Raw genomic sequence first — 18,126 nt, forward strand, 5'->3', positions numbered from 1 at the left:
AGATAGACAGAGGAACTGCTAGTCCAAGACCACTTGGGCTACATAGACACTGCCTCAAAAATGTCTTAAAGAAACAAAAGAACAGTGTACTGTAAAGTTCTATTTCTAATTAAGTCTGACAACATTGTTTCATTTGTGACTCAAAAACAAAGGGGGGCTCTTCCAGGAACTTCCATGTTCCCTTTCTGTTCAAACTTCCAGTCTTCTCAGTCTCTGCTGCCATGTGCAATATGAGGTTTCTGCACTTGGAAGGTTGAGGAAGGAATATCAGGAATTCATGATCATCCTTGACTGTACAGTGAGTTCAAAGCTAGCCTGACATACCTCCGATATGATGCTCTGTCTCAAATAAAATAAAATAAAAGCTTAACATTCTGAAATTTTGAACTAGAAAGGATTCCTAAAATTTCGTTTTTCAGGGCAGCATTCTCCTGATACCAAAACCAGATAAAGACACACATACACTTATACACACACACACACACACACACACACACACACATTCACACTTACACACTCAAACACAAATACATTTCAACAATGTTACACAGACACTCACACACATTAAAAGTAGGAAAAATGAAAGGTTTCTGTTTGTAATGAATGTTAAGGTGGCTTGAGTAAGAAGGGGCTGGGTTAAAGGTGCCCCACCTCTCCCGGCTAGGCTCATGTATCTGAGTATTTGTTTCCCAGCTGGTGGACTGTTTTGAAGAGATTAGGAGGTCTGGCCTTGTTGAAGAGCACCACTGTGGGGTAGGCTTTAAGGTTTCAAAGCCCACACCAGACCTAGTTTCATCTCTCTTTCTGCCTCTAACTTACGGATCTGACGTAAGCTCTCAGTGTTGCTCCAGCACCAAGCCTGCTTGCCTGCTGCCACAATCCCCAACATGATGGTTGTGGACTAAGCCTCTGAAACTGTAAGCAACATTCCAATTAAAAGATTTCTTCAAAAAGCTGACTTGGAGTAGGGCAGTAGTGGCTCACGCCTTTAATCCCAGTACTTGGGAGGCAGAGGCAGGAAGATCTCTGTGAGTTTGAGCCCAGCCTGGTCTACAAAGCGAGTTCCTGGATAGCCAAGACTGTTATATAGAGAAACCCTGTCTCAAAAAACCAAAAGCCAAAAACCAAACAAACAAAAAAGTTTGGTCATGGTGTCTCTTTACAACAATAGAACACCAATTAAGACAAATATAAATGCAAAACTCAAGAAGATACGAATCAAACCCAATAGCACATAAAAAGGATTATTTACTGTGATCAAATGGGGTCCATGACAGACTGAGCCTTTCCTCTTCACAGAATTCTCCTGTTCTGGTCACCCTGCCTATACTTCCTGCCTGGCTACTGGCAAATCAGCATTTCATTAAACCTATTCAAGTGACAGATCTTTACAGGGTACAAGACCATTGTCCCACAGCAGGATAAAAATCAACATGCAAGCCTGTATTCCCAGCTTCTTGGATTGAGCAGAATAATTATAATTTCAAAGCTTTCCTGGGTTATAAATGAGTTCAGGCTAGACTGAGAAAAGAAATCTTGTCTCAAATAAAAAGGGTTATGGATATAGCTCATTGGTAGCATGTATAAGGCATGTTCAGTCCTCAGTACAGGAGGAAAAACAAAAAACAAAAACCCCAGAAGCATTTCTGTATGCCATTAGGAAATTATGTGAACAAGAAATTAAGAAAGCAATCTTATTCGTGATAAATTTAAACCACGATGTGAATGATCTCTACAGTAAAAACTATCAAACTGAGAGAAATTGCAAAAAAGCAGACACACGCACACACACACACACACACACACACACACACACACACACACACACGTCATGTGTGTCGCAGTGCAGGTGCGTGGGTTTACAGGGGTCCATGAAATGAAAACTCAGAGACACCTTGAGAATGAATTTGGCCTTGAAGCTGCAGGGGACTCTGCCACTGTGGGCTGAAGTGCTTTCCCTCAGCCCTTCGGCAACTTTTTTTTCCCTATGTTTACACTTTAGTTAGTAGATTTACATATCTCAAAACAAACTGAATGAAGCTTCCAAAAACACAATGTCAAGTGCAAATACCGGATTCATGAGATACCATAGCTTTTGGGGTTTCCTCTTAATCAGTTTTGTATTGACTTTGTATCCTGTCGGAAACTCTCAGACAACATTCACATACTGAAACCAAAGGTATCTGTAACACAAAGGATGGAATAGTGGCTGGGTACTAAGTCCTGAGCTAAGCCAGGTATGGCCCAGAGGGGGTTGTGGCTAGCAAGGTAGCTTGCTAACCCTCTGGCACCAGCCCAGCAGGAGTCTCTGTTACACACACAAAGAAATCTGTGTTCATGCATTGGAAGAATCAACACTGTTAAAATATCCAAAGCATTCTGCGGAGTCAATGTAATCCCTATCAAAACACTAATGACATTCTCCACAGACCTAGGAAAGACAGTGCTGTGATTCATGTGTAACTAGATAAAAGAAAAACAACCTCCAAGTAAGGAAGAGATGTCTCAGGAGCAACTTGCCTTACAAAAACAAGGACCCAAGTTCAATTCCCAAAACTCACATTCAAAAAGCTGAGGAGGGGAAGCTGGAGAGGTGGTTCAGTGGTTAAGAGCAGTAGATGCTCGTAGCTGGATGTTTCTCTCCAGCCCACCAGTTTCCAAACACCACGCAGAGGCTTAATATTACTTACAAATGCTCAGCCAATAGCTCCGACCTCTTACTAACTAGCTCTTACATATTACTTTAACCAATATTCCTTATTTACGCTCTGCCACGTAGTGGTACTTTTATTAGCATGGCATGTTCATCTCCTGCTCCCTCTGCGTCTGATTGGTGACTCCAGATTCTGCCCTCCTTCTTCCCATCATTCTCAGTTTGGTTTTCCTGCCTGGTTACCGGCCTATCAGCTTTTTATTAACCAATGAGAGTAATATGTATTCACAGTGTACAGAAGGATTGTCCCACAGGAGTTGCTCTTCCAGAGAGGACCAGGGTTTGATTCCCAGCACCCACATGACAGCTAACAGTTGTAACTCCAGTTCAGGGGTATCTGACACCCTGTCCTGGACTCGGTGGACACCATGCATACATATGATGCACAGACATACATGCAGGCAAAACACTCATACACATAAATATAACTTTTAAACAAAAGAAGCCAGGCATGGTGGCTTAAGCCTTTAATTCCAGGACTCAGAAGGCAGAGACAATTGGAGGACAATTTGAGGCCTGGTCTACAGAGTGAGTTCCAGGGCAGCCAGGGCTACACAGAGAACCCCTCTCAAAGAAACAAAACAAAACAAACAAACAAAAGAGTGGACTATGCCTCTGGCCACCATACACACGTGCACACACACCCATACATGCACCTGCACACATGCATTACATCATCTGTAGGACTGACAGTGACCTTTGAAGTCTTTGATGGGGCCCCACAATGACAATCCCTCCAGGACTATAATAACACCACTAAGCTTAAAAACACTACCCAAAGATTGGCTTTGGACTACAAACTGCTCAGCACAATTTTGAAGTGGCTAGCTGAGATGATCCAGCCTAACAGACTACTCTAGCCAGAACTTGAGAGAAGCCCTAAACTTTCCCATTACACAGAGACTGGACAACAAATGATACAGCTGCCTCTCCCAGGACTTAACAACCCAAATTTTTCTTTTCAGGATCCCCTAAAGAATCCATTGCCCCTAGACATTAGGAAGTAAATTTAAGAAGACAACGCCCACATTCCCAAGAGGCGGGGGTGGGTGGCTTTTGGTCTTTCATTGGGTTATGGATATTTGTCATGGTTTAGGGGAATTGGTTACAAGTTGTTATTGGTAATGGTCAGGAAAAAGGCTAAACAAGGATATTAAAGTTTCTTGTTTTGAAAAGAAAAAGGGGATATAGATATGATAAGATAAAAAGGTAGATTATTCGATCTACTTTTTAAAAGCAACTACTAGTTTTAAATGTTTTACACAGGGTTGGAGTTTTGTATATTGTTTGCAGATTTTGTATATCTATACAAATTTGAGGTTAATTTTGCTAGAACATATTGTACATACATTGCTATTCTCTTTTTAAATCATTTGTTTTGTTTTGTTTGTTTTTCGAGACAGGGTTTCTCTGTAACTTTGGAGCCTGTCCTGGAACTAGCTCTTGTAGACCAGGCTGGCCTCGAACTCACAGAGATTCACCTGCCTCTGCCTCCCGAGTGCTGGGATTAAAGGCGTGCACCACCACCACCCGGCACATTTCTACTCTTGTTCAAGGTATTGTACCTATACAACTCATTTAACAATGTAATACAAATTTCTAGTCCTTGAAAATTATTTTATCAACTGTTTGGAATAATAAGGAAATGCAGGTTAGTAGTTAATCGCCTATTATAATCAAACTAGTAATTACATTAGGTATGTTTTCAAGGTCAAACAAAGTGACATATTAGATAGACAGGTCATCTTCAAACACTTCATAGATCTACCGAATATAGCATTTAAGATGTTTTAATATAATAGTTTTTTATGATAATGAGACATGTCTGTTCCTGGCAGCACCAATCTACTTCAGAGAAGATAATGGGCATCAAAGAAACTCCACATGGAGTTTACTTCTTTGTGGCAAAAGTGACATACTGGGCAAGAAAATGCCCTTGCCTCAACTGATGACAGTATACTAATTGGATAAACAAAACACAAAAGAGAGTGACCTGCCAAACATGTCAAGACAAGGCAGCAGGACAGTCCTTCAGAATATGCTGCTTCACAGAAAAGACTGTTGGATATGCTAGCCAAAGACAGATGCCCCAGCATTGCAGAGGAACTTTTGGCAACCACCAGGCAATCAGCTGTTTCTGTCATTACATTTTTTAGAAGTCGCTTGCTTGAACTTTGTGCTTGCTTCAGTAATACTTCCTTCTCAGGTCTCTAAGGTAGTTGAAGACTAGATAGTTATATAGTTTTCCTTGCTTACCAGACTCAGAAAAGAAACTCACTAAAGAGGTGTAAAGTGTAAAAGATTGAGAGACATTAAAAGATAATTTGATAATGCACATTAGAATAGAAAGTGAATTAGGTACAATCTTTTGGACTCACGAAGATAGGATATGGAGTATTTTCTTTGAATTTGAAAGATGCAAAAGGACTAGACATTGTTAATATATTCATTGCCTGTATATATTGTATATAATTACTGTATTAATTGTATATAGTTTTTCTTATATTAGTTATAGCCTTTTTTGAGACAAAAAGGGCAATATAGTGGTATGTTATTTGTGTTTAAAGCATGCCTGAAGACCAGAGGACTAAGCAGCCATCCTAGTCAGCCATACAGGCCAGACACCTTTAATCCCAGGAGTCGGAGACAGAGGCAGAGGGATCTCTGTGAGTTCAAGGCCACCCTGGGCTATACAAGATTGAATCTGTCTAAAAGAGAACAGATAATCCCAGCACTTGGGATCACACACCTTTAAGCCCAGCACTGGGAGGTGGAGACAGGAACAATATGGCTGGGTGGAGAGATGAATATAAAGGGGAAGGAACAGGAACTCTGTGGAGCGTGGAGTTTGAGGATTCGTGGAGACCCTGATCTTGCCCCTTGGGTCTGAAAGATCTGGTAGAGGTAAAGATTTCTCTAATGGTTGTCTGCTTTGCTTTTCTGATCGTCAGGTTGACACGTCATGGTCTCTACTTCAGTTCCTACCTTCAGGTTTCTGCTTTAGCTCTTGTTGTGACTTCCCTCATTAATGTGCTGTGATTTGATAAACCCTTTCCTCCCCAAATTGCTTTTGGTCATGGTGTTTATCATAGCAATAGAAAGCAATATAGGACAACATGCAACTGGCCAATAGGTATAGGATAGATTGATCTCACTGTCAGAGAAGTGCAAATCAAATCCACCATGAGATACCATCCACTTTAGTTAGTTAGAATGGGATTAAGACAACCATAGATTGTCAAGTACAAGGAGAATAGTGACAGATGGATGGGGGAAAGATTGGCCAATTGATATCTGTCAGAAGTTATGTTCTACTGCAAGGTGAGGTGATACAAACAGTGCATCCTATATGTAAAACACGTGAGTGCACACAACAGGTACCTTTGCCCTAATGTAGGCATTACACAATGTGCAAACGTACTGGTAACCACTAAGTAAGCACACTGTATCTGCCAATTAAAATTACTTTAGAGCTAGGGCAGTGGTTCAGTAAAGTATTTGCCACAAGAGTGAGGATCAGAGTCCGGATCCTCCAAATCCACATAAAAGCCGATGTGTGCACCTGTAATCCTGGATGGGTGCGTGTGTACATGCAAATGGCTAGTTAAGACAAAGTTCCTCATTCCAGGAGAGGATCTGCCTCAGAAAATGAAGCAGGGGTGGGATCACCCAGAAAGAACTAAAGCCAACCTCAGGCCTTCACAAGCATCTGCATGTGTCCCCCACACACCACCAAGTGCCCATACTCTCACGAACACAATACACACACACATTCAAGGTTGTTATTTTGTCTTAGCTCAATATATTTAATTTGAGCCTGGGAATTGCAGGGAGGGAGTTGAAGATCATCCTCGGCTACAAACCAAGTTCACCAGCTTCACAAAGATAAGGGACGTTGCCTTAAGACAAAACATCCACCCTTAAGCCTCAAACCCTACACACGCCATTCTGATTCACTATATATGGAGTGAGTCCCTTGATCCTGCAGCTTTTAAGTTTATATTCTCTAACCGACACATTCCTCAGCAGAGACTGAGCAGTACATAGCGCCTTTTAGCCCTAGGTAGAAGGCTACTGATACAAGCCCAGCTTAAACGCGGCTGGGGGGGGGGGGGGAAGGGAGAGGGGACTGACGGACGGACGGACGGACACACTGCAGCAGAATCAAAGGCCTCCATCTGCAGGCCGGCGGCTTGACGTCTGCCCTGGGCGATTTCACACCCCGGGTCTCTGAAAGTCAGCACACGAGGGCCGCAGACTGAGCGGGGGTTTGGCAGCCGGGTCCTGGGGTCGGGCTCAGATCAGAATCGCCTCGGTAATCAGTGGCCGGGACAGACCCGGCCTCGTCTATCTGATCAATTCATCACTTCTGAGCGCCGGGCCCGCAGGACCGATCCCGAGACCTCGGGAACCTCGGCACTGCCACCGCCCAAGGGGGCCTCGCTGCACAGCGCCCCGCGGAGGGGGCTTCGCAGGAGGGCTGCTTTTCATTTCGGGACGGCCCGGCAGGGCGGGGGTCACGACCCGATCAAATAAGATCAAGGTGTAGGCGGGGGAGAGGCGCGGGGCGGACACACTCACTCGCCTCGCACACCCCAGGCGCGCACACACACTCCCACATCCACACTAGCATTCAGCCCACACGCACCATGCACGAATCACCGCACCACACTAAACAGCCTCCGTTCAGGACCCCGGCCACGCTCCCACTCGCGAGGAAGCGGAAGCTGCACTCTCCTTTAAACGCTCTGTCCTGTCTCAAAGGATTCTGGGAGGAGCCACAGAGTGGTCCGGAAGCTCCCTCAAATCATGTTTACCCAGAGCACTCTCTTCTGCCTCCGTGTGGCTGGGAGGTCCCAGAACAGAAGGACCGATTCCCATAAACAGAATTGGGTTTAGTGGTATTTTGTTTACAAAAGTCTTAAGTAGTCCAACCTGGTGTCCGACTCAAGATCCTTCTGCTTCAGCCTCCGGGTGCTGCGATTACAAGCCGACAGAAAGGCCGACTTCTTTACTATGTACCAATTTACATAAAAGGTAAATGTTTATATCCTTGCCTAGTTTTTCTTTGGTTTGATTTTTTCCTTTGCCCCAAATTAAAAAGTATCCAATTTCTAGCTATGAAAATAATCCAGTCGCAGACTTATATGTGAATGACCTTATTTTCCGTGGACTTAGCAACCCTAGATTATTACTAACAAAAGCATCCTGTGAACACTCTTCCTGGCGTGCTTTCTCGCTGACAATAAACATCATTTATCACATGTATTGGCAGAGGAGCGCAGTGTGTCATGGTGCACGTGTCGAGGTCAAAGGACAACTTGCAAAGAGTCGTTTTTTTTAACATGTGAGTCCTGAAATCAATTCAGCCTGACAGATTTGGTAAGCAGGCGCCCTTACCCACAGAACCACCTAGTAAGCCAGTAAGTATCATTTAATCAAAGGAGATTTGAGTACTTAAAGAAACCGAGTATCTGTAAAATGGAGACATGAACGACCGAATAACCCTAGCTTCACTTATAGAGTCTCCTGGCTGCCCAAAAAGATGCTGAGCATCATATTGCTGAGCCTTCATTTACATTCAATTCATTAAAATAGATCTGACTTTGTGTGAGGCACAGTGGTGTATGTCTTTAACCCCAGCACATGAGAGGCAGAAGCAGGTCAAATCTCTGAGTTCAAGGCCAGTCTAGTCTATGTACTAAGTTACAGGAAAGCCGGGAGTACATAGTCAGACCCAAATATATAAAAATAAATCTGATTTTCAAATTCCACGAGTGAAATGACAATTAGGTAGATTTGCCTCTCACCACAGAGAGCATGTTAATATCTCATTGCCTCCTCTGTCCTTTTTCAATAAGGCAGGGTGTGTGGCAAAGTAGACGGATTTTAGCCGTTAGAAGAAAATTATTTCTGAAGCTATAATTTGTACTTGTGCCAGTCCTTATTTGGCACTTTCAACAAACAGACATGGAGGAAAGTACCCAAAATGTGCTCCAGAATCCCATTGGCTCAGATATTTTCTAAGGCCTGGTGGTTAACCCGGAAACCTTTTAGAATGGAGTTCACCAGTAACGGCACTTGTCTCTAATAATGGGCCTGTTAGTTGAGTGTATTAGCGGAGCTACCTGCTTCATTTAATAGACTTCATCTTTGACTTCCTATATCCCACTCCCCCAGGAGAAAGCTTGGCCGACATATCTTCTGAATTGTATCAAGTCCCAGGAACCTTCACAAGGAATTCATCCGAGGACAATATCATGCAGGTGAGCCAACACGCCATGCTATGGGAAGAACCCGAGGAAGCGCTGAGCAGGTCAATAAACCACACGACAAAGCAGACAACAGCCACAGGGAAAAGAATGTTTATTTTCAAGGACTGTGCCAACAATGGTGAATAAAAAATGGTATTTCAACTATAAAAAGGAACTGATTTCATTTGATCCTGGTGCCTGAATCTGAGGCAATATTGCTACTCTCATACCTCCACCCCTAGAGGACTTCTCCTAGAGGAAAATTTGTCAGTTTTTGAGACCCATCGGCCTAAATAATGAGTACAGCAGGTTCCTATGGACTTGTTTACATAAAGTGAAGAGTCAAGAAGTAAAACAGGCTATTTGCTTCTTCATGTACTTTTTGGAACATTCTGGTAAGAAAACATCCTAAAATCTACCAACTCAGGCATTTAGGCCAAGAGGACCCACGAAAGAGACTACAGAATGAAAGCTGTCTAAGAAATGAAGCCGCTCTACAGACCACACTTGGAGACATCAGCCCTACTAGTGAAAACAGGTCACCAAATCCAAAGTAACTAGTGCTGAACCTGCCTCCCACGGGACACCCAGTGAGTGAGTCATCAGGTCCCCAACTCACACTCGGGCTCTATCTCTCCAGACCCATCAGATTTCGTCTCTCCCCTGTGAACAATCCTCAAGAATGACCATGGAAACAGCAATCGTTGCAATCCGCCCCGCGGACCAGTTCTTGGAGAGAGATGCTCACGCAAACAGTGCTTTAAACTGCTACAATCAAAGCACTCAGAGGCATCAGAACCCTTGCAGCGTATGCAGACCAGCGCTGGGCCTCAGGCTCTACCATGGACAGTTCAACTGGACCGCTTGTGTATACCCTGCTGTATTAGCATCAATATTAGGCCTACTTTTTTAAAAGATTGTTGTAGACTTTACAACTAACAGCTGATTCTTTTGCAGGCATAAGGAGGAAGGGACGGAGAAGTCTTCCCTTTCAATGTTGAGTCATCTAACATCATCTACTCGGGAGTCCACACCCAGGAAAAGCCCTGAATACTCAGCTGGAAAGTTTCGTTTTCCTTTACTCATTTTATTAATGGATTCTGTGAGCTGTCCAATATGTTAATATCGTGACCCCTCTCATTTCAATTTCTCATGGTCTTATAGTAAATACAACAGTGAAATACTGAAGTATGAAGAAAATTGAGAGCTGGCAGGGAACAACTAAATACTGCTGTAACCCAGATTAACGAACAAGCTTGCGTCTTTTATAACATGACAAAATTCCCATCTATATATGCTTTCATTACAGTAAATTCTTATACTAAATGAATTTACTAGTATATGAATTGCTATACTAATTTACTTATCTCTTCTACCAGAATTCCAAATATATTAATTAATTATTTATTCAATAGCTCTCCCCTGGCATTGGTACTTAAAACCGAGTAACAGTACTTAGCACTATGTAATTTTAAAAAACTTTAGGAAATAGCAAGAGTTGGTTTACTTTCTGCTATCAGTTGGAGTCATCTTTGGGGACACTGGTAAGCAGCAAATGCTTCCTGGTCTCACTCACTGCTTCTAGTCTCCAACTCGATAACCCTGGATTGCACATACGCTCAGATTCTCTTGGGAAAACCCTCAAGCTACAAGCACATGGCAATCTGTGCTCTCTACACTGAAATTCATGCTCTCTTAAGCTCCGAGATGGTCATAGAAAAAAAAAAAAAACGCATTTCAAACCATTTCCTGGCCTTTCATACTATTTCTCACCCAGTCCCACCCTCCCTCCCCAATTCACCAGATCCAAATTAACCAATAAAAAAGTCAAGCCTTAAAAATTATCTTCTGGCATACACCTTTAATCCCAGCACTCAGGAGACAGTGGTAGGCGGATCTCTGTGAGTTTGAGGCCAGCCTGGTCTACATAGTGAGCTTGGCGACAGCCAGGGCTATGCAAGGACCCAGTTTCAAAAAAAAAGAAAACAAAAAACAAAAACCCAAAAGTCTCCCCTTCCAGGAAGTCTGAATACAGCCTGTATCCTTATATCCTTCCCTAATGAGCCTCAGTTTTAAAAGGTTCTGATGAGGGACCGAAGAGGAAAATAGATGACCAAGTGTTGGTTGCTTTTTTTCTTTTTTTTAGTGTTGGGGATCAAACCCAGGACCCTGACAATGCTAAGCAAATGTTCTACCATTGAACCCAGGTTTTTTAAGCAGAAGGTACATAATCATATATCCAAGGGATGTGATTTATCTGGAGATATATGCTTGCTGCTGAGGGCTGATTAACGGAGGGATCAAGAAAAGGCTTTCTGGAGTCCCCTGGAGGAAAAATAATGTTCGTGACCATGAGTTCCCGCACATATGGCAGACAGATGCTGTGGTGTCATCTTAGGGACACTGATGATTCTAGCTGAACTCTCCTACACTGAGTCCAGGTTTCCGGCAAGTTCTTCATCTTTATCCCCTTGGTTGGTAGTTGATGAGTAGGATACTTGGGAATTCATTTGATAAACAGGACGTAAAAGGCCATTACAATGCAGGCAATTGCAACAGCAGCATGCAGCCGGGTCCCAATCACAGCAGCTAGAAGACAGAAGTACAGAGATGTTACAGCTCCTCACAAAACCCTTGCTTCCAAAGCCATGTTTTGAAACCTCTAAAGAGAACCAAAGTTTCCAGTCTTGGAATGTTCTTAAATGATATATTATGTTCTAGGCTCTACATGATTGCTTATCCCCTTCATCCTTCTTATTTTTTGAGATGGAATCTCACTATGTAGCCCTGGCTGGCCTTGAATTTATAGGTAGAACAAGAATGTCGTTGAAGGCATAGGAAACTACCTGTTTGTCTGCCTCTGCCTCCCAAATGCTGGGATTAAAGGTGTGTGCTGCCATGTCTGGCCTCCCTAATCCTTTTTGAGTCAAAAGTTCACTATGCAGCCGGGTGGTGGTGGCATACACCTTTAATCCCAGCACTCGGGAGGCAGAGGCAGGTGAATCTCTGTAAATTCAAGGCCAGCCTGATCTACAAGAGCTAGTTCCAGGACAGGCTCCAAAGCTACAGAGAAACCGTGTCTCAGGAAAAAAAAAAGTCACTATGCAATCTAGGCTGGATTTGAACTCCTGAGAGCTAGGATTACCAGTATGTAGCACCATGCCTGTCCCTATTTTACCCTACTTTGAAAACATAGTTCTGTAGGATTCCTGATGAAGGTGCTCAAAATAACAAAGTTAATATGTGTATATGAATTCTTTGAGTTAAAGTTCCAATGTGTTCTGCTTTAAAAAAAAAAAAAAAAAAAAAAAAAAAAAAAAAAAAAAAAAAACAGTGGATAAGCTGGAGATGTTGGCTCGGTGGTTAAGAGCACCTGTTGTTCTTTCAAAGGACCTGGGTTCAACTCTCAGCACCCATAGGGAGGCTCACCACTTCCTCAGGCACCAGGCATGCATGTGATACACAGACATACATGCAGGCAAAGTATTCATCTAAATAAATAAATCTAAAAAAAAAAATTTTAAAGCGGTGGAAAAATATTCTTCCTGCTAAGAGGAATGACAGCCCAGCATAAAATTATATAACTTGTAACATATCCCTACCTCACCCCAGAACACAGAATATTACTCTGTTGCTCACACTGGCTTCTTGGACTTCCAAGTAACTGGGACTATAAGCATGGACCACACTTGGCATTGTAGACTTTTACTTAATCCTAGAATACCAAAACTATCTAGACAGTAAAATAAACAAGTATGCCTTAAGTAACAGCAAATTTAAAATTTACCTCTTCCCTCAAATGCAGAAATGACTATTTTATATTAACAGATGGGCAGAGCACTCTCCACACAAGCGTGAGGACCTGAGTTAAAACCCCAGAAGCCACAGAAAGCTGGCCAGAGTCACACATATCTGTAGTCTCAGTACTTCAGGGCAACTCCTGGAGGCTCACAGGCTGGCTAGCTTGGTGTGCAGAGCAGCAAACACACACCCACAACACATCATACTAAAGATGAACGTAAACATAACCCTGGCCGCGTGCTTTCTAGTTTAATAGAACCTCGCCATTGAGAAATCTCTTTCTCCTCTGTGTCCAGATAAAACCTTACCTTTGTAAAACACACCCCAAACTCCCTTCTTCTCTGAGAGCAGCCAGGTTTTGAGACGAGGTACTTTCTTGAAGTAGGCACAGGTGCAAACAAAGAGCAAACCAAACACCAGAATCCCGTCCAAGGAGTACACTGTCACATGAAGAAGAAGAAAAGGTCTTTGGTGCTGCTCTCTCTGGCTTGGGGGAGGGGAGCCTGCCCAGAGCTCAGTACTGAGGTCACCTCAACAGCAGTGCCAACACTCAACAGGAAGGGTCCGACACCTAGCATGACTTCCCCAACTTGCTTGTAAACAGCCTCTTTACCACTTCACTGCCCCATCCTCAGAACAAACAGAACGGGTGTATTTGTGCAGACTCTTGGGAGTAACTGGTGCTTATACGAGGTTTTAAGGATCTTGAGAGTCCGAGCATAAAGATCTACATATGTTCTTGGTATAAATCACTCATCTGATGAAGGAAAGTTCAATCTTAAGCCAAGTTTTTCGGATCTGCATCTTTCGATAACACATGTGAAGGCAGACCATAAAGCTTAGTGGAAATTCCAAGAGTTCGACTTCATATGGCTACACTTTTGCTATACTCAGTTGAGACTTCAAGCCTGAGTCGCCATTTACAAATCAGATTCCTGCCAGAACAAAAAATGTGCATAAGGGGAAAAAATATAAGAAAAATTGACATCCAAAAAGTGCATCCACAATGAGGCACTGCCGTGATACTGGCATTAGAAAGCTCAGCCTAAGCTGCAATGGGAGACCGTGTCCCACAGATGTGTAGGCAGGGCTGACCTTAAACCAGGCTCTGCCCGCTTCCCTCTTGCCAATGCCAGGCTTGGAGGCATGCCACATACATCGTGCGAAGTCCGGTCTCAAAAACAACCACAACAAAAACGTGTTCAATGCTTAGACACCATGGCAAGCTCTTAGCTCTGTTTCGTGTGTTATATAGGTAAGCAAAACGAATTACATAAAGGTAAATTTTATCCACTACACCAGAATGTGTTTCCTAGTTCACATATGTCTTCCTCTGGGTGATGTTCCTTTTCTAACTCTGTGTACTGTGATAAGACTGACTGCCCAGAAAGCTTCAAATGGATATTACATACAACCAGTGTCTGCCAGCTCCTCCCAGTTCTGGACCAAACTGTCTGTCTTCCTCTAGGGAAACTATCACAGCTAGTTCCAAAACATCAGTACACTCACAGTTGTCATGGACACCTTCATGTGCTACTCTTTTGCTCCTGTAAGTTCTTGTAGACAATGCCAAAATTCACAAGGACGTGACATTTGAGTCTTCCCATCTTAAGTCTATGGAAAGTCTATGAGAAATGCTTTCTGAGCCCCTCCAATTATTAAAAAGAGAAAGCTTTCTCAGTTCCTTTCCTGCAAGACTGACTATAAAGGTCTTAATTCCTCCTTTAGAACTTGGAAGGCATGTTTGAAGCAGCCTGGAAAAGTTAAGTGAGCTAAACAGGGGGGCAAGTGCTCCATCAGTAACAAGAGGCGGCTTCTAAATTCACCCTTTGCAACATAAGCCAGAAGCTCCAGATGGAACCACCCAGTTAGGACTTGAAAGCCAAACAAGTGACGGCTTTTTGCCATAAAAACAAACATGCAAAAAAGTTTGGGGACTGTCTACATTCACCTCCCCCGCGAAGTGGGGGGTTTGATACCATTTCTACGTCCTCTCAACCAGCGTATTGTCCGAAAATATGAGACTTTAGGGAACCTGATGATACCCTCTGTTCCCTGGGGGCTAACAGCACTAATTCTATGGTGACCGACCTCCCCAGTGGCCAGAACCAACTTCTAGGAAAGAAAGAGAGAAAGGATAATAACCAAAAAGTCAGATGTGGGCACTAGGCAGTGCTGGGGAACACTGATGGACGTGAGAAGAGGGAACCTGCGAGAAGCATTCCAGACAGGAGTTAGGGGCTCCCCATGGCCCAGGGGGGCTGGGCTGGGAGGGGGCGGGGGGAACAGCCACGTCAGTCTAGCCCCGCCCGCCACATTTGTCTCTCCCCTTTCTCCCCCCCCCCCTCCCCCCGTCCTCTACCGCCACCCTCCGCTCCGGCCTCCAGCTCTCACCGTTCGTCATGGCGGTAGGGCCCGGCCGGGATGAGGGTACGGGTTCAGCAGTAGCGGCGGCGAAGGCGGGGGCTCCCGGCTCCCACTTTGACACTTCCCGATCCGGGCCTGGGTGACGGAGACGAGCCGTAGTACGCAAGCGCAAGGGCCGAGAGACGAACGCCGAACTCAATCAGACGTAACTAGAGGATAGTCGAGCTAAGGACTCTCCTAGTGTTGGCGTCCCTGCCTAGCGTGAGATGGGCGTGGCCGGCGAGGCTTCCTTGGTGGTCATGGCAACCATCTGTCCGCAGCATGCGTCTGTTCGGCAAGACGGACTGGACAGTTCCGCGTGTTTGAAAAATAAAGGCTGGAGGATTTCCGCTGTGGCTGCTGCTTTGTGTATGTTTATGAGTGTGCGAGCAACAGCCTGCCTACAATCCGGGCAGAGCAACTATGCTATCTTTCCATCACGGAGTATGCTAGAACATGTTCTCCGCTGCGTATCTTCTTGAGAACAAGACTTTCAGGACCAAGTGATTCCTGACCAAGAAACTAAAGAAAACCACCCCTTTTCTTCCAACTCATGTAGGTGACAACTGGTAATGAAATCAGGTACAGTTTCACGAGGACACCGGAAAGCAGGCTGAAAACAGCACCGCTGTCAGGAAGGTGGGCCTATCTTCTTGGGGATACAGTTTTTTCTTCGTTGTTTGACTTCTATACTCTGCAGTAGTACTATGTTCTGTAATATCTGAAACCCAACGAGAAAGTATGAGGGCGGAGGGGGACACAGCAGTTACTCAGGCTTCTGGGACTGCCCTTGTTGAGTGGCTTTTCCTGGCGAGACTCTAACCAAACCGCGTCTTAATTTTGTAGAAGAAATAAGGAACTTCACAAGAAAAGCCCCATATTTCACTTCGTTGTCAGAAGCGTTCAGGCGATTTCCTGTTTGTTAGGATGGGTTTTTCTTTTCCTTAAACTATCAGGATAGTTTCCTTTATCTCCTGCATTTAAGTCACGCTGGGGTCACCTCGGGCACTTTATTCAGAAATCTGCCCTGTCATGGCTTCGCTGAGGCTATTTTGACCAGATGATGAAAGGCATCAGTCTAATGATGGAGTGGGTACCCGAGACAAAGCTGTGGGTTCTACTTTGTAAGCCGGAGCCTTTAATTATAGACAATTAAGTCTGCTTTATTAGAGTCTGGGTGAAAGTGATGCACTAAATCATGAGAGTGGTTGTCAAAGAAACCTAAGAATTCTGTTCATTCCTGCTACAGTGCCATCTGCTGGCTGTTTACCTAGAAGAAAACTCAGGTTTGAAATGGAGAGACTGAAGAGGAGGGGGAAACCATCACCAGCAACCACAGATGTAACAAAGTTTAATGTAGGAAAGACTCTTGAGAAAACATACTTAAATTAGGAAATTATAGCATCAAAAAATAAAAGATACGTAGGAAAAACTAAGCTAAACCGGACAATCACTCAGATTACATATTGCGTAGGCATACACACAGGGCATTCCACAAACTAAAAGAGGACTGTCGAGGTGGCTAAGAGCATCTGTTGCTCTTGCTAAAGACCTGAGTTAGGTTCACAACTGTCTGGTCCTCTAGTTTCAGGAGAGCCTGTTGTTAAAGAAAAATATGCCTTCCTAGTTAAAAAAAAATCCCTCCTCACACTTAGAGGCGAAGGAAGAAAAGCTCTATACTAAAGTGCCTGGCCGACTGTGGTTAAAGCCTAAGTTAGAGCGGGCCTTGACAGAAGAGTTTTCTAACTCATATACACATTGCGCTTCTGCACACCACAGTGACCTCCTTAAGTCTCTTTCAGGGCCCAGCCCCAGGTTACACTTCGATCAGTTTGAACAGAGACAGGATGCTACAAGTCTGGCTTCTTAGGCTCATAAGAGATTTACAAAGCAGAAATGTTACCTATTGCCAGAATTATTTTAAGTATAGCAGTGTTGTTCTTTTTTGAATGACTATTACCCAGGGTCATCCTGTCCACCTGGCAAAACTATGTCTTTCCTGTTAACACAGCACAGGAGACTTAATTGCAGAGCAGGATTGATAGTGGCTGTGACCCTAAGACGCCCTCTTGAGCTCCCCTCTGAGAGGTATGTCCAATGGCAGATATGACTGAATGGCAGCTGGTCAGTCCTGGTGAGGAAACATTTACATCCGGGCATCCTAAATTTCACTTGTCTAAGAGGCCTGGTTTGCATGCTACTTATCTTTGGGTATTTTGTAGGCACTGTTCCTTTAACTATATCCACTTGTGTGGCTTACTGTCTCTTAAGCAAATCTATCACTAAATCCTGTATAACATCAATTTTATTACTTTGAATAATCCCAGCACTTGGGAGGTAGATAAGGCAATCTTTGTCAATTCAGGACCAGTCTGGTCTACACAGAAAATTTTGGGCTAACCAAGGATGTGTAGACTCCAACGCAACAAAATTCACACACACACACACACACACACACACACACACACACACACACACACACACACACGACGTCAGGTCCAAAGGAAACTCCAATTCCCTGAAAGGTAGTCTAAATATCTAGAAATGAGCTCAACCTGGACTAGAGGGGATTTCTGACAGCTAGATAAAAGCCATCACTCCTCGGGAACTTCTAAAGCCGGTTACCGCCTATCAAAGGCAGTCACTTCCTAGCAATCAACACACGTGCTGGCCTCCAGGCTCCTACAGCAGCACAGTTCCTGTGACACATTTCAGAGTCCACGCCAGCATCCGCCTCCTCCGCTACTCTAAACTCCCTTCAGCTCAGACCTTCCCTCCTGACAGCTACTCAGCCTTCTTGAAACCCGGCTATTTTCCCTGGGCTCTCTTCCATTACTACTCCTGCTATCTTCACAAGTTTTCTCTTCTCTCTCCCACCTCCCTAGCACTGGCCATGCCCAGTCTGCGGACTGTATTCAGCCTACTGCTTTCTCTCTCTGCTTGGGCTCCAAT

At 44.0% G+C, this 18,126-nt stretch overlaps 1 protein-coding gene, 1 long non-coding RNA gene and 1 other non-coding gene across 4 annotated transcripts; 1 reads left to right on the forward strand and 2 right to left on the reverse strand.

Annotated features, from left to right (window-relative positions):
- Positions 1 to 7,009: 7,009 nt before the first annotated feature.
- On the reverse strand, positions 7,010 to 7,431 carry LOC119801529. Its single transcript, XR_005283219.1, has one exon.
- A 173-nt stretch (positions 7,432 to 7,604) lies between these two features.
- LOC119801464 lies at positions 7,605 to 10,297 on the forward strand. Its single transcript, XR_005283191.1, has 2 exons — positions 7,605 to 7,750; positions 8,894 to 10,297. It is a non-coding gene; the product is annotated as an uncharacterized LOC119801464 (long non-coding RNA).
- Positions 10,298 to 11,090: 793 nt separating this feature from the next.
- Tmem167b (transmembrane protein 167B) lies at positions 11,091 to 15,297 on the reverse strand. Of its 2 annotated transcripts, none has more exons than XM_038312074.1 (3): positions 15,163 to 15,297; positions 13,077 to 13,208; positions 11,091 to 11,556 (listed from the first exon to the last, which is right to left on the reverse strand). In XM_038312074.1, exons 1-3 carry the CDS (start codon positions 15,170 to 15,172, stop codon positions 11,474 to 11,476), a joined length of 225 nt encoding a protein of 74 aa, XP_038168002.1. In that variant the 5' UTR covers positions 15,173 to 15,297; the 3' UTR covers positions 11,091 to 11,473. The 2 variants fall into 2 exon arrangements, with proteins under 2 accessions (XP_038168002.1, XP_038168003.1); XM_038312075.1 differs by having other exon boundaries at positions 11,091 to 11,569; positions 13,044 to 13,208.
- Positions 15,298 to 18,126: the final 2,829 nt, after the last annotated feature.

Source organism: Arvicola amphibius, chromosome 14, assembly GCF_903992535.2.
Source record: "Arvicola amphibius chromosome 14, mArvAmp1.2, whole genome shotgun sequence".
Classification (NCBI taxonomy): Eukaryota; Metazoa; Chordata; class Mammalia; order Rodentia; family Cricetidae; genus Arvicola; species Arvicola amphibius.

What these genes read in the sequence shown, in the direction of transcription:
- Tmem167b (XM_038312075.1), bottom strand. An exon ending in TGGACACAGAGGAGAAAGAG is followed by an intron (nt 11,570 to 13,043) that starts ATTTCTCAATGG and finishes ACATCTCTGTAC; the next exon opens with TTCTGTCTTCTAGCTGCTGT.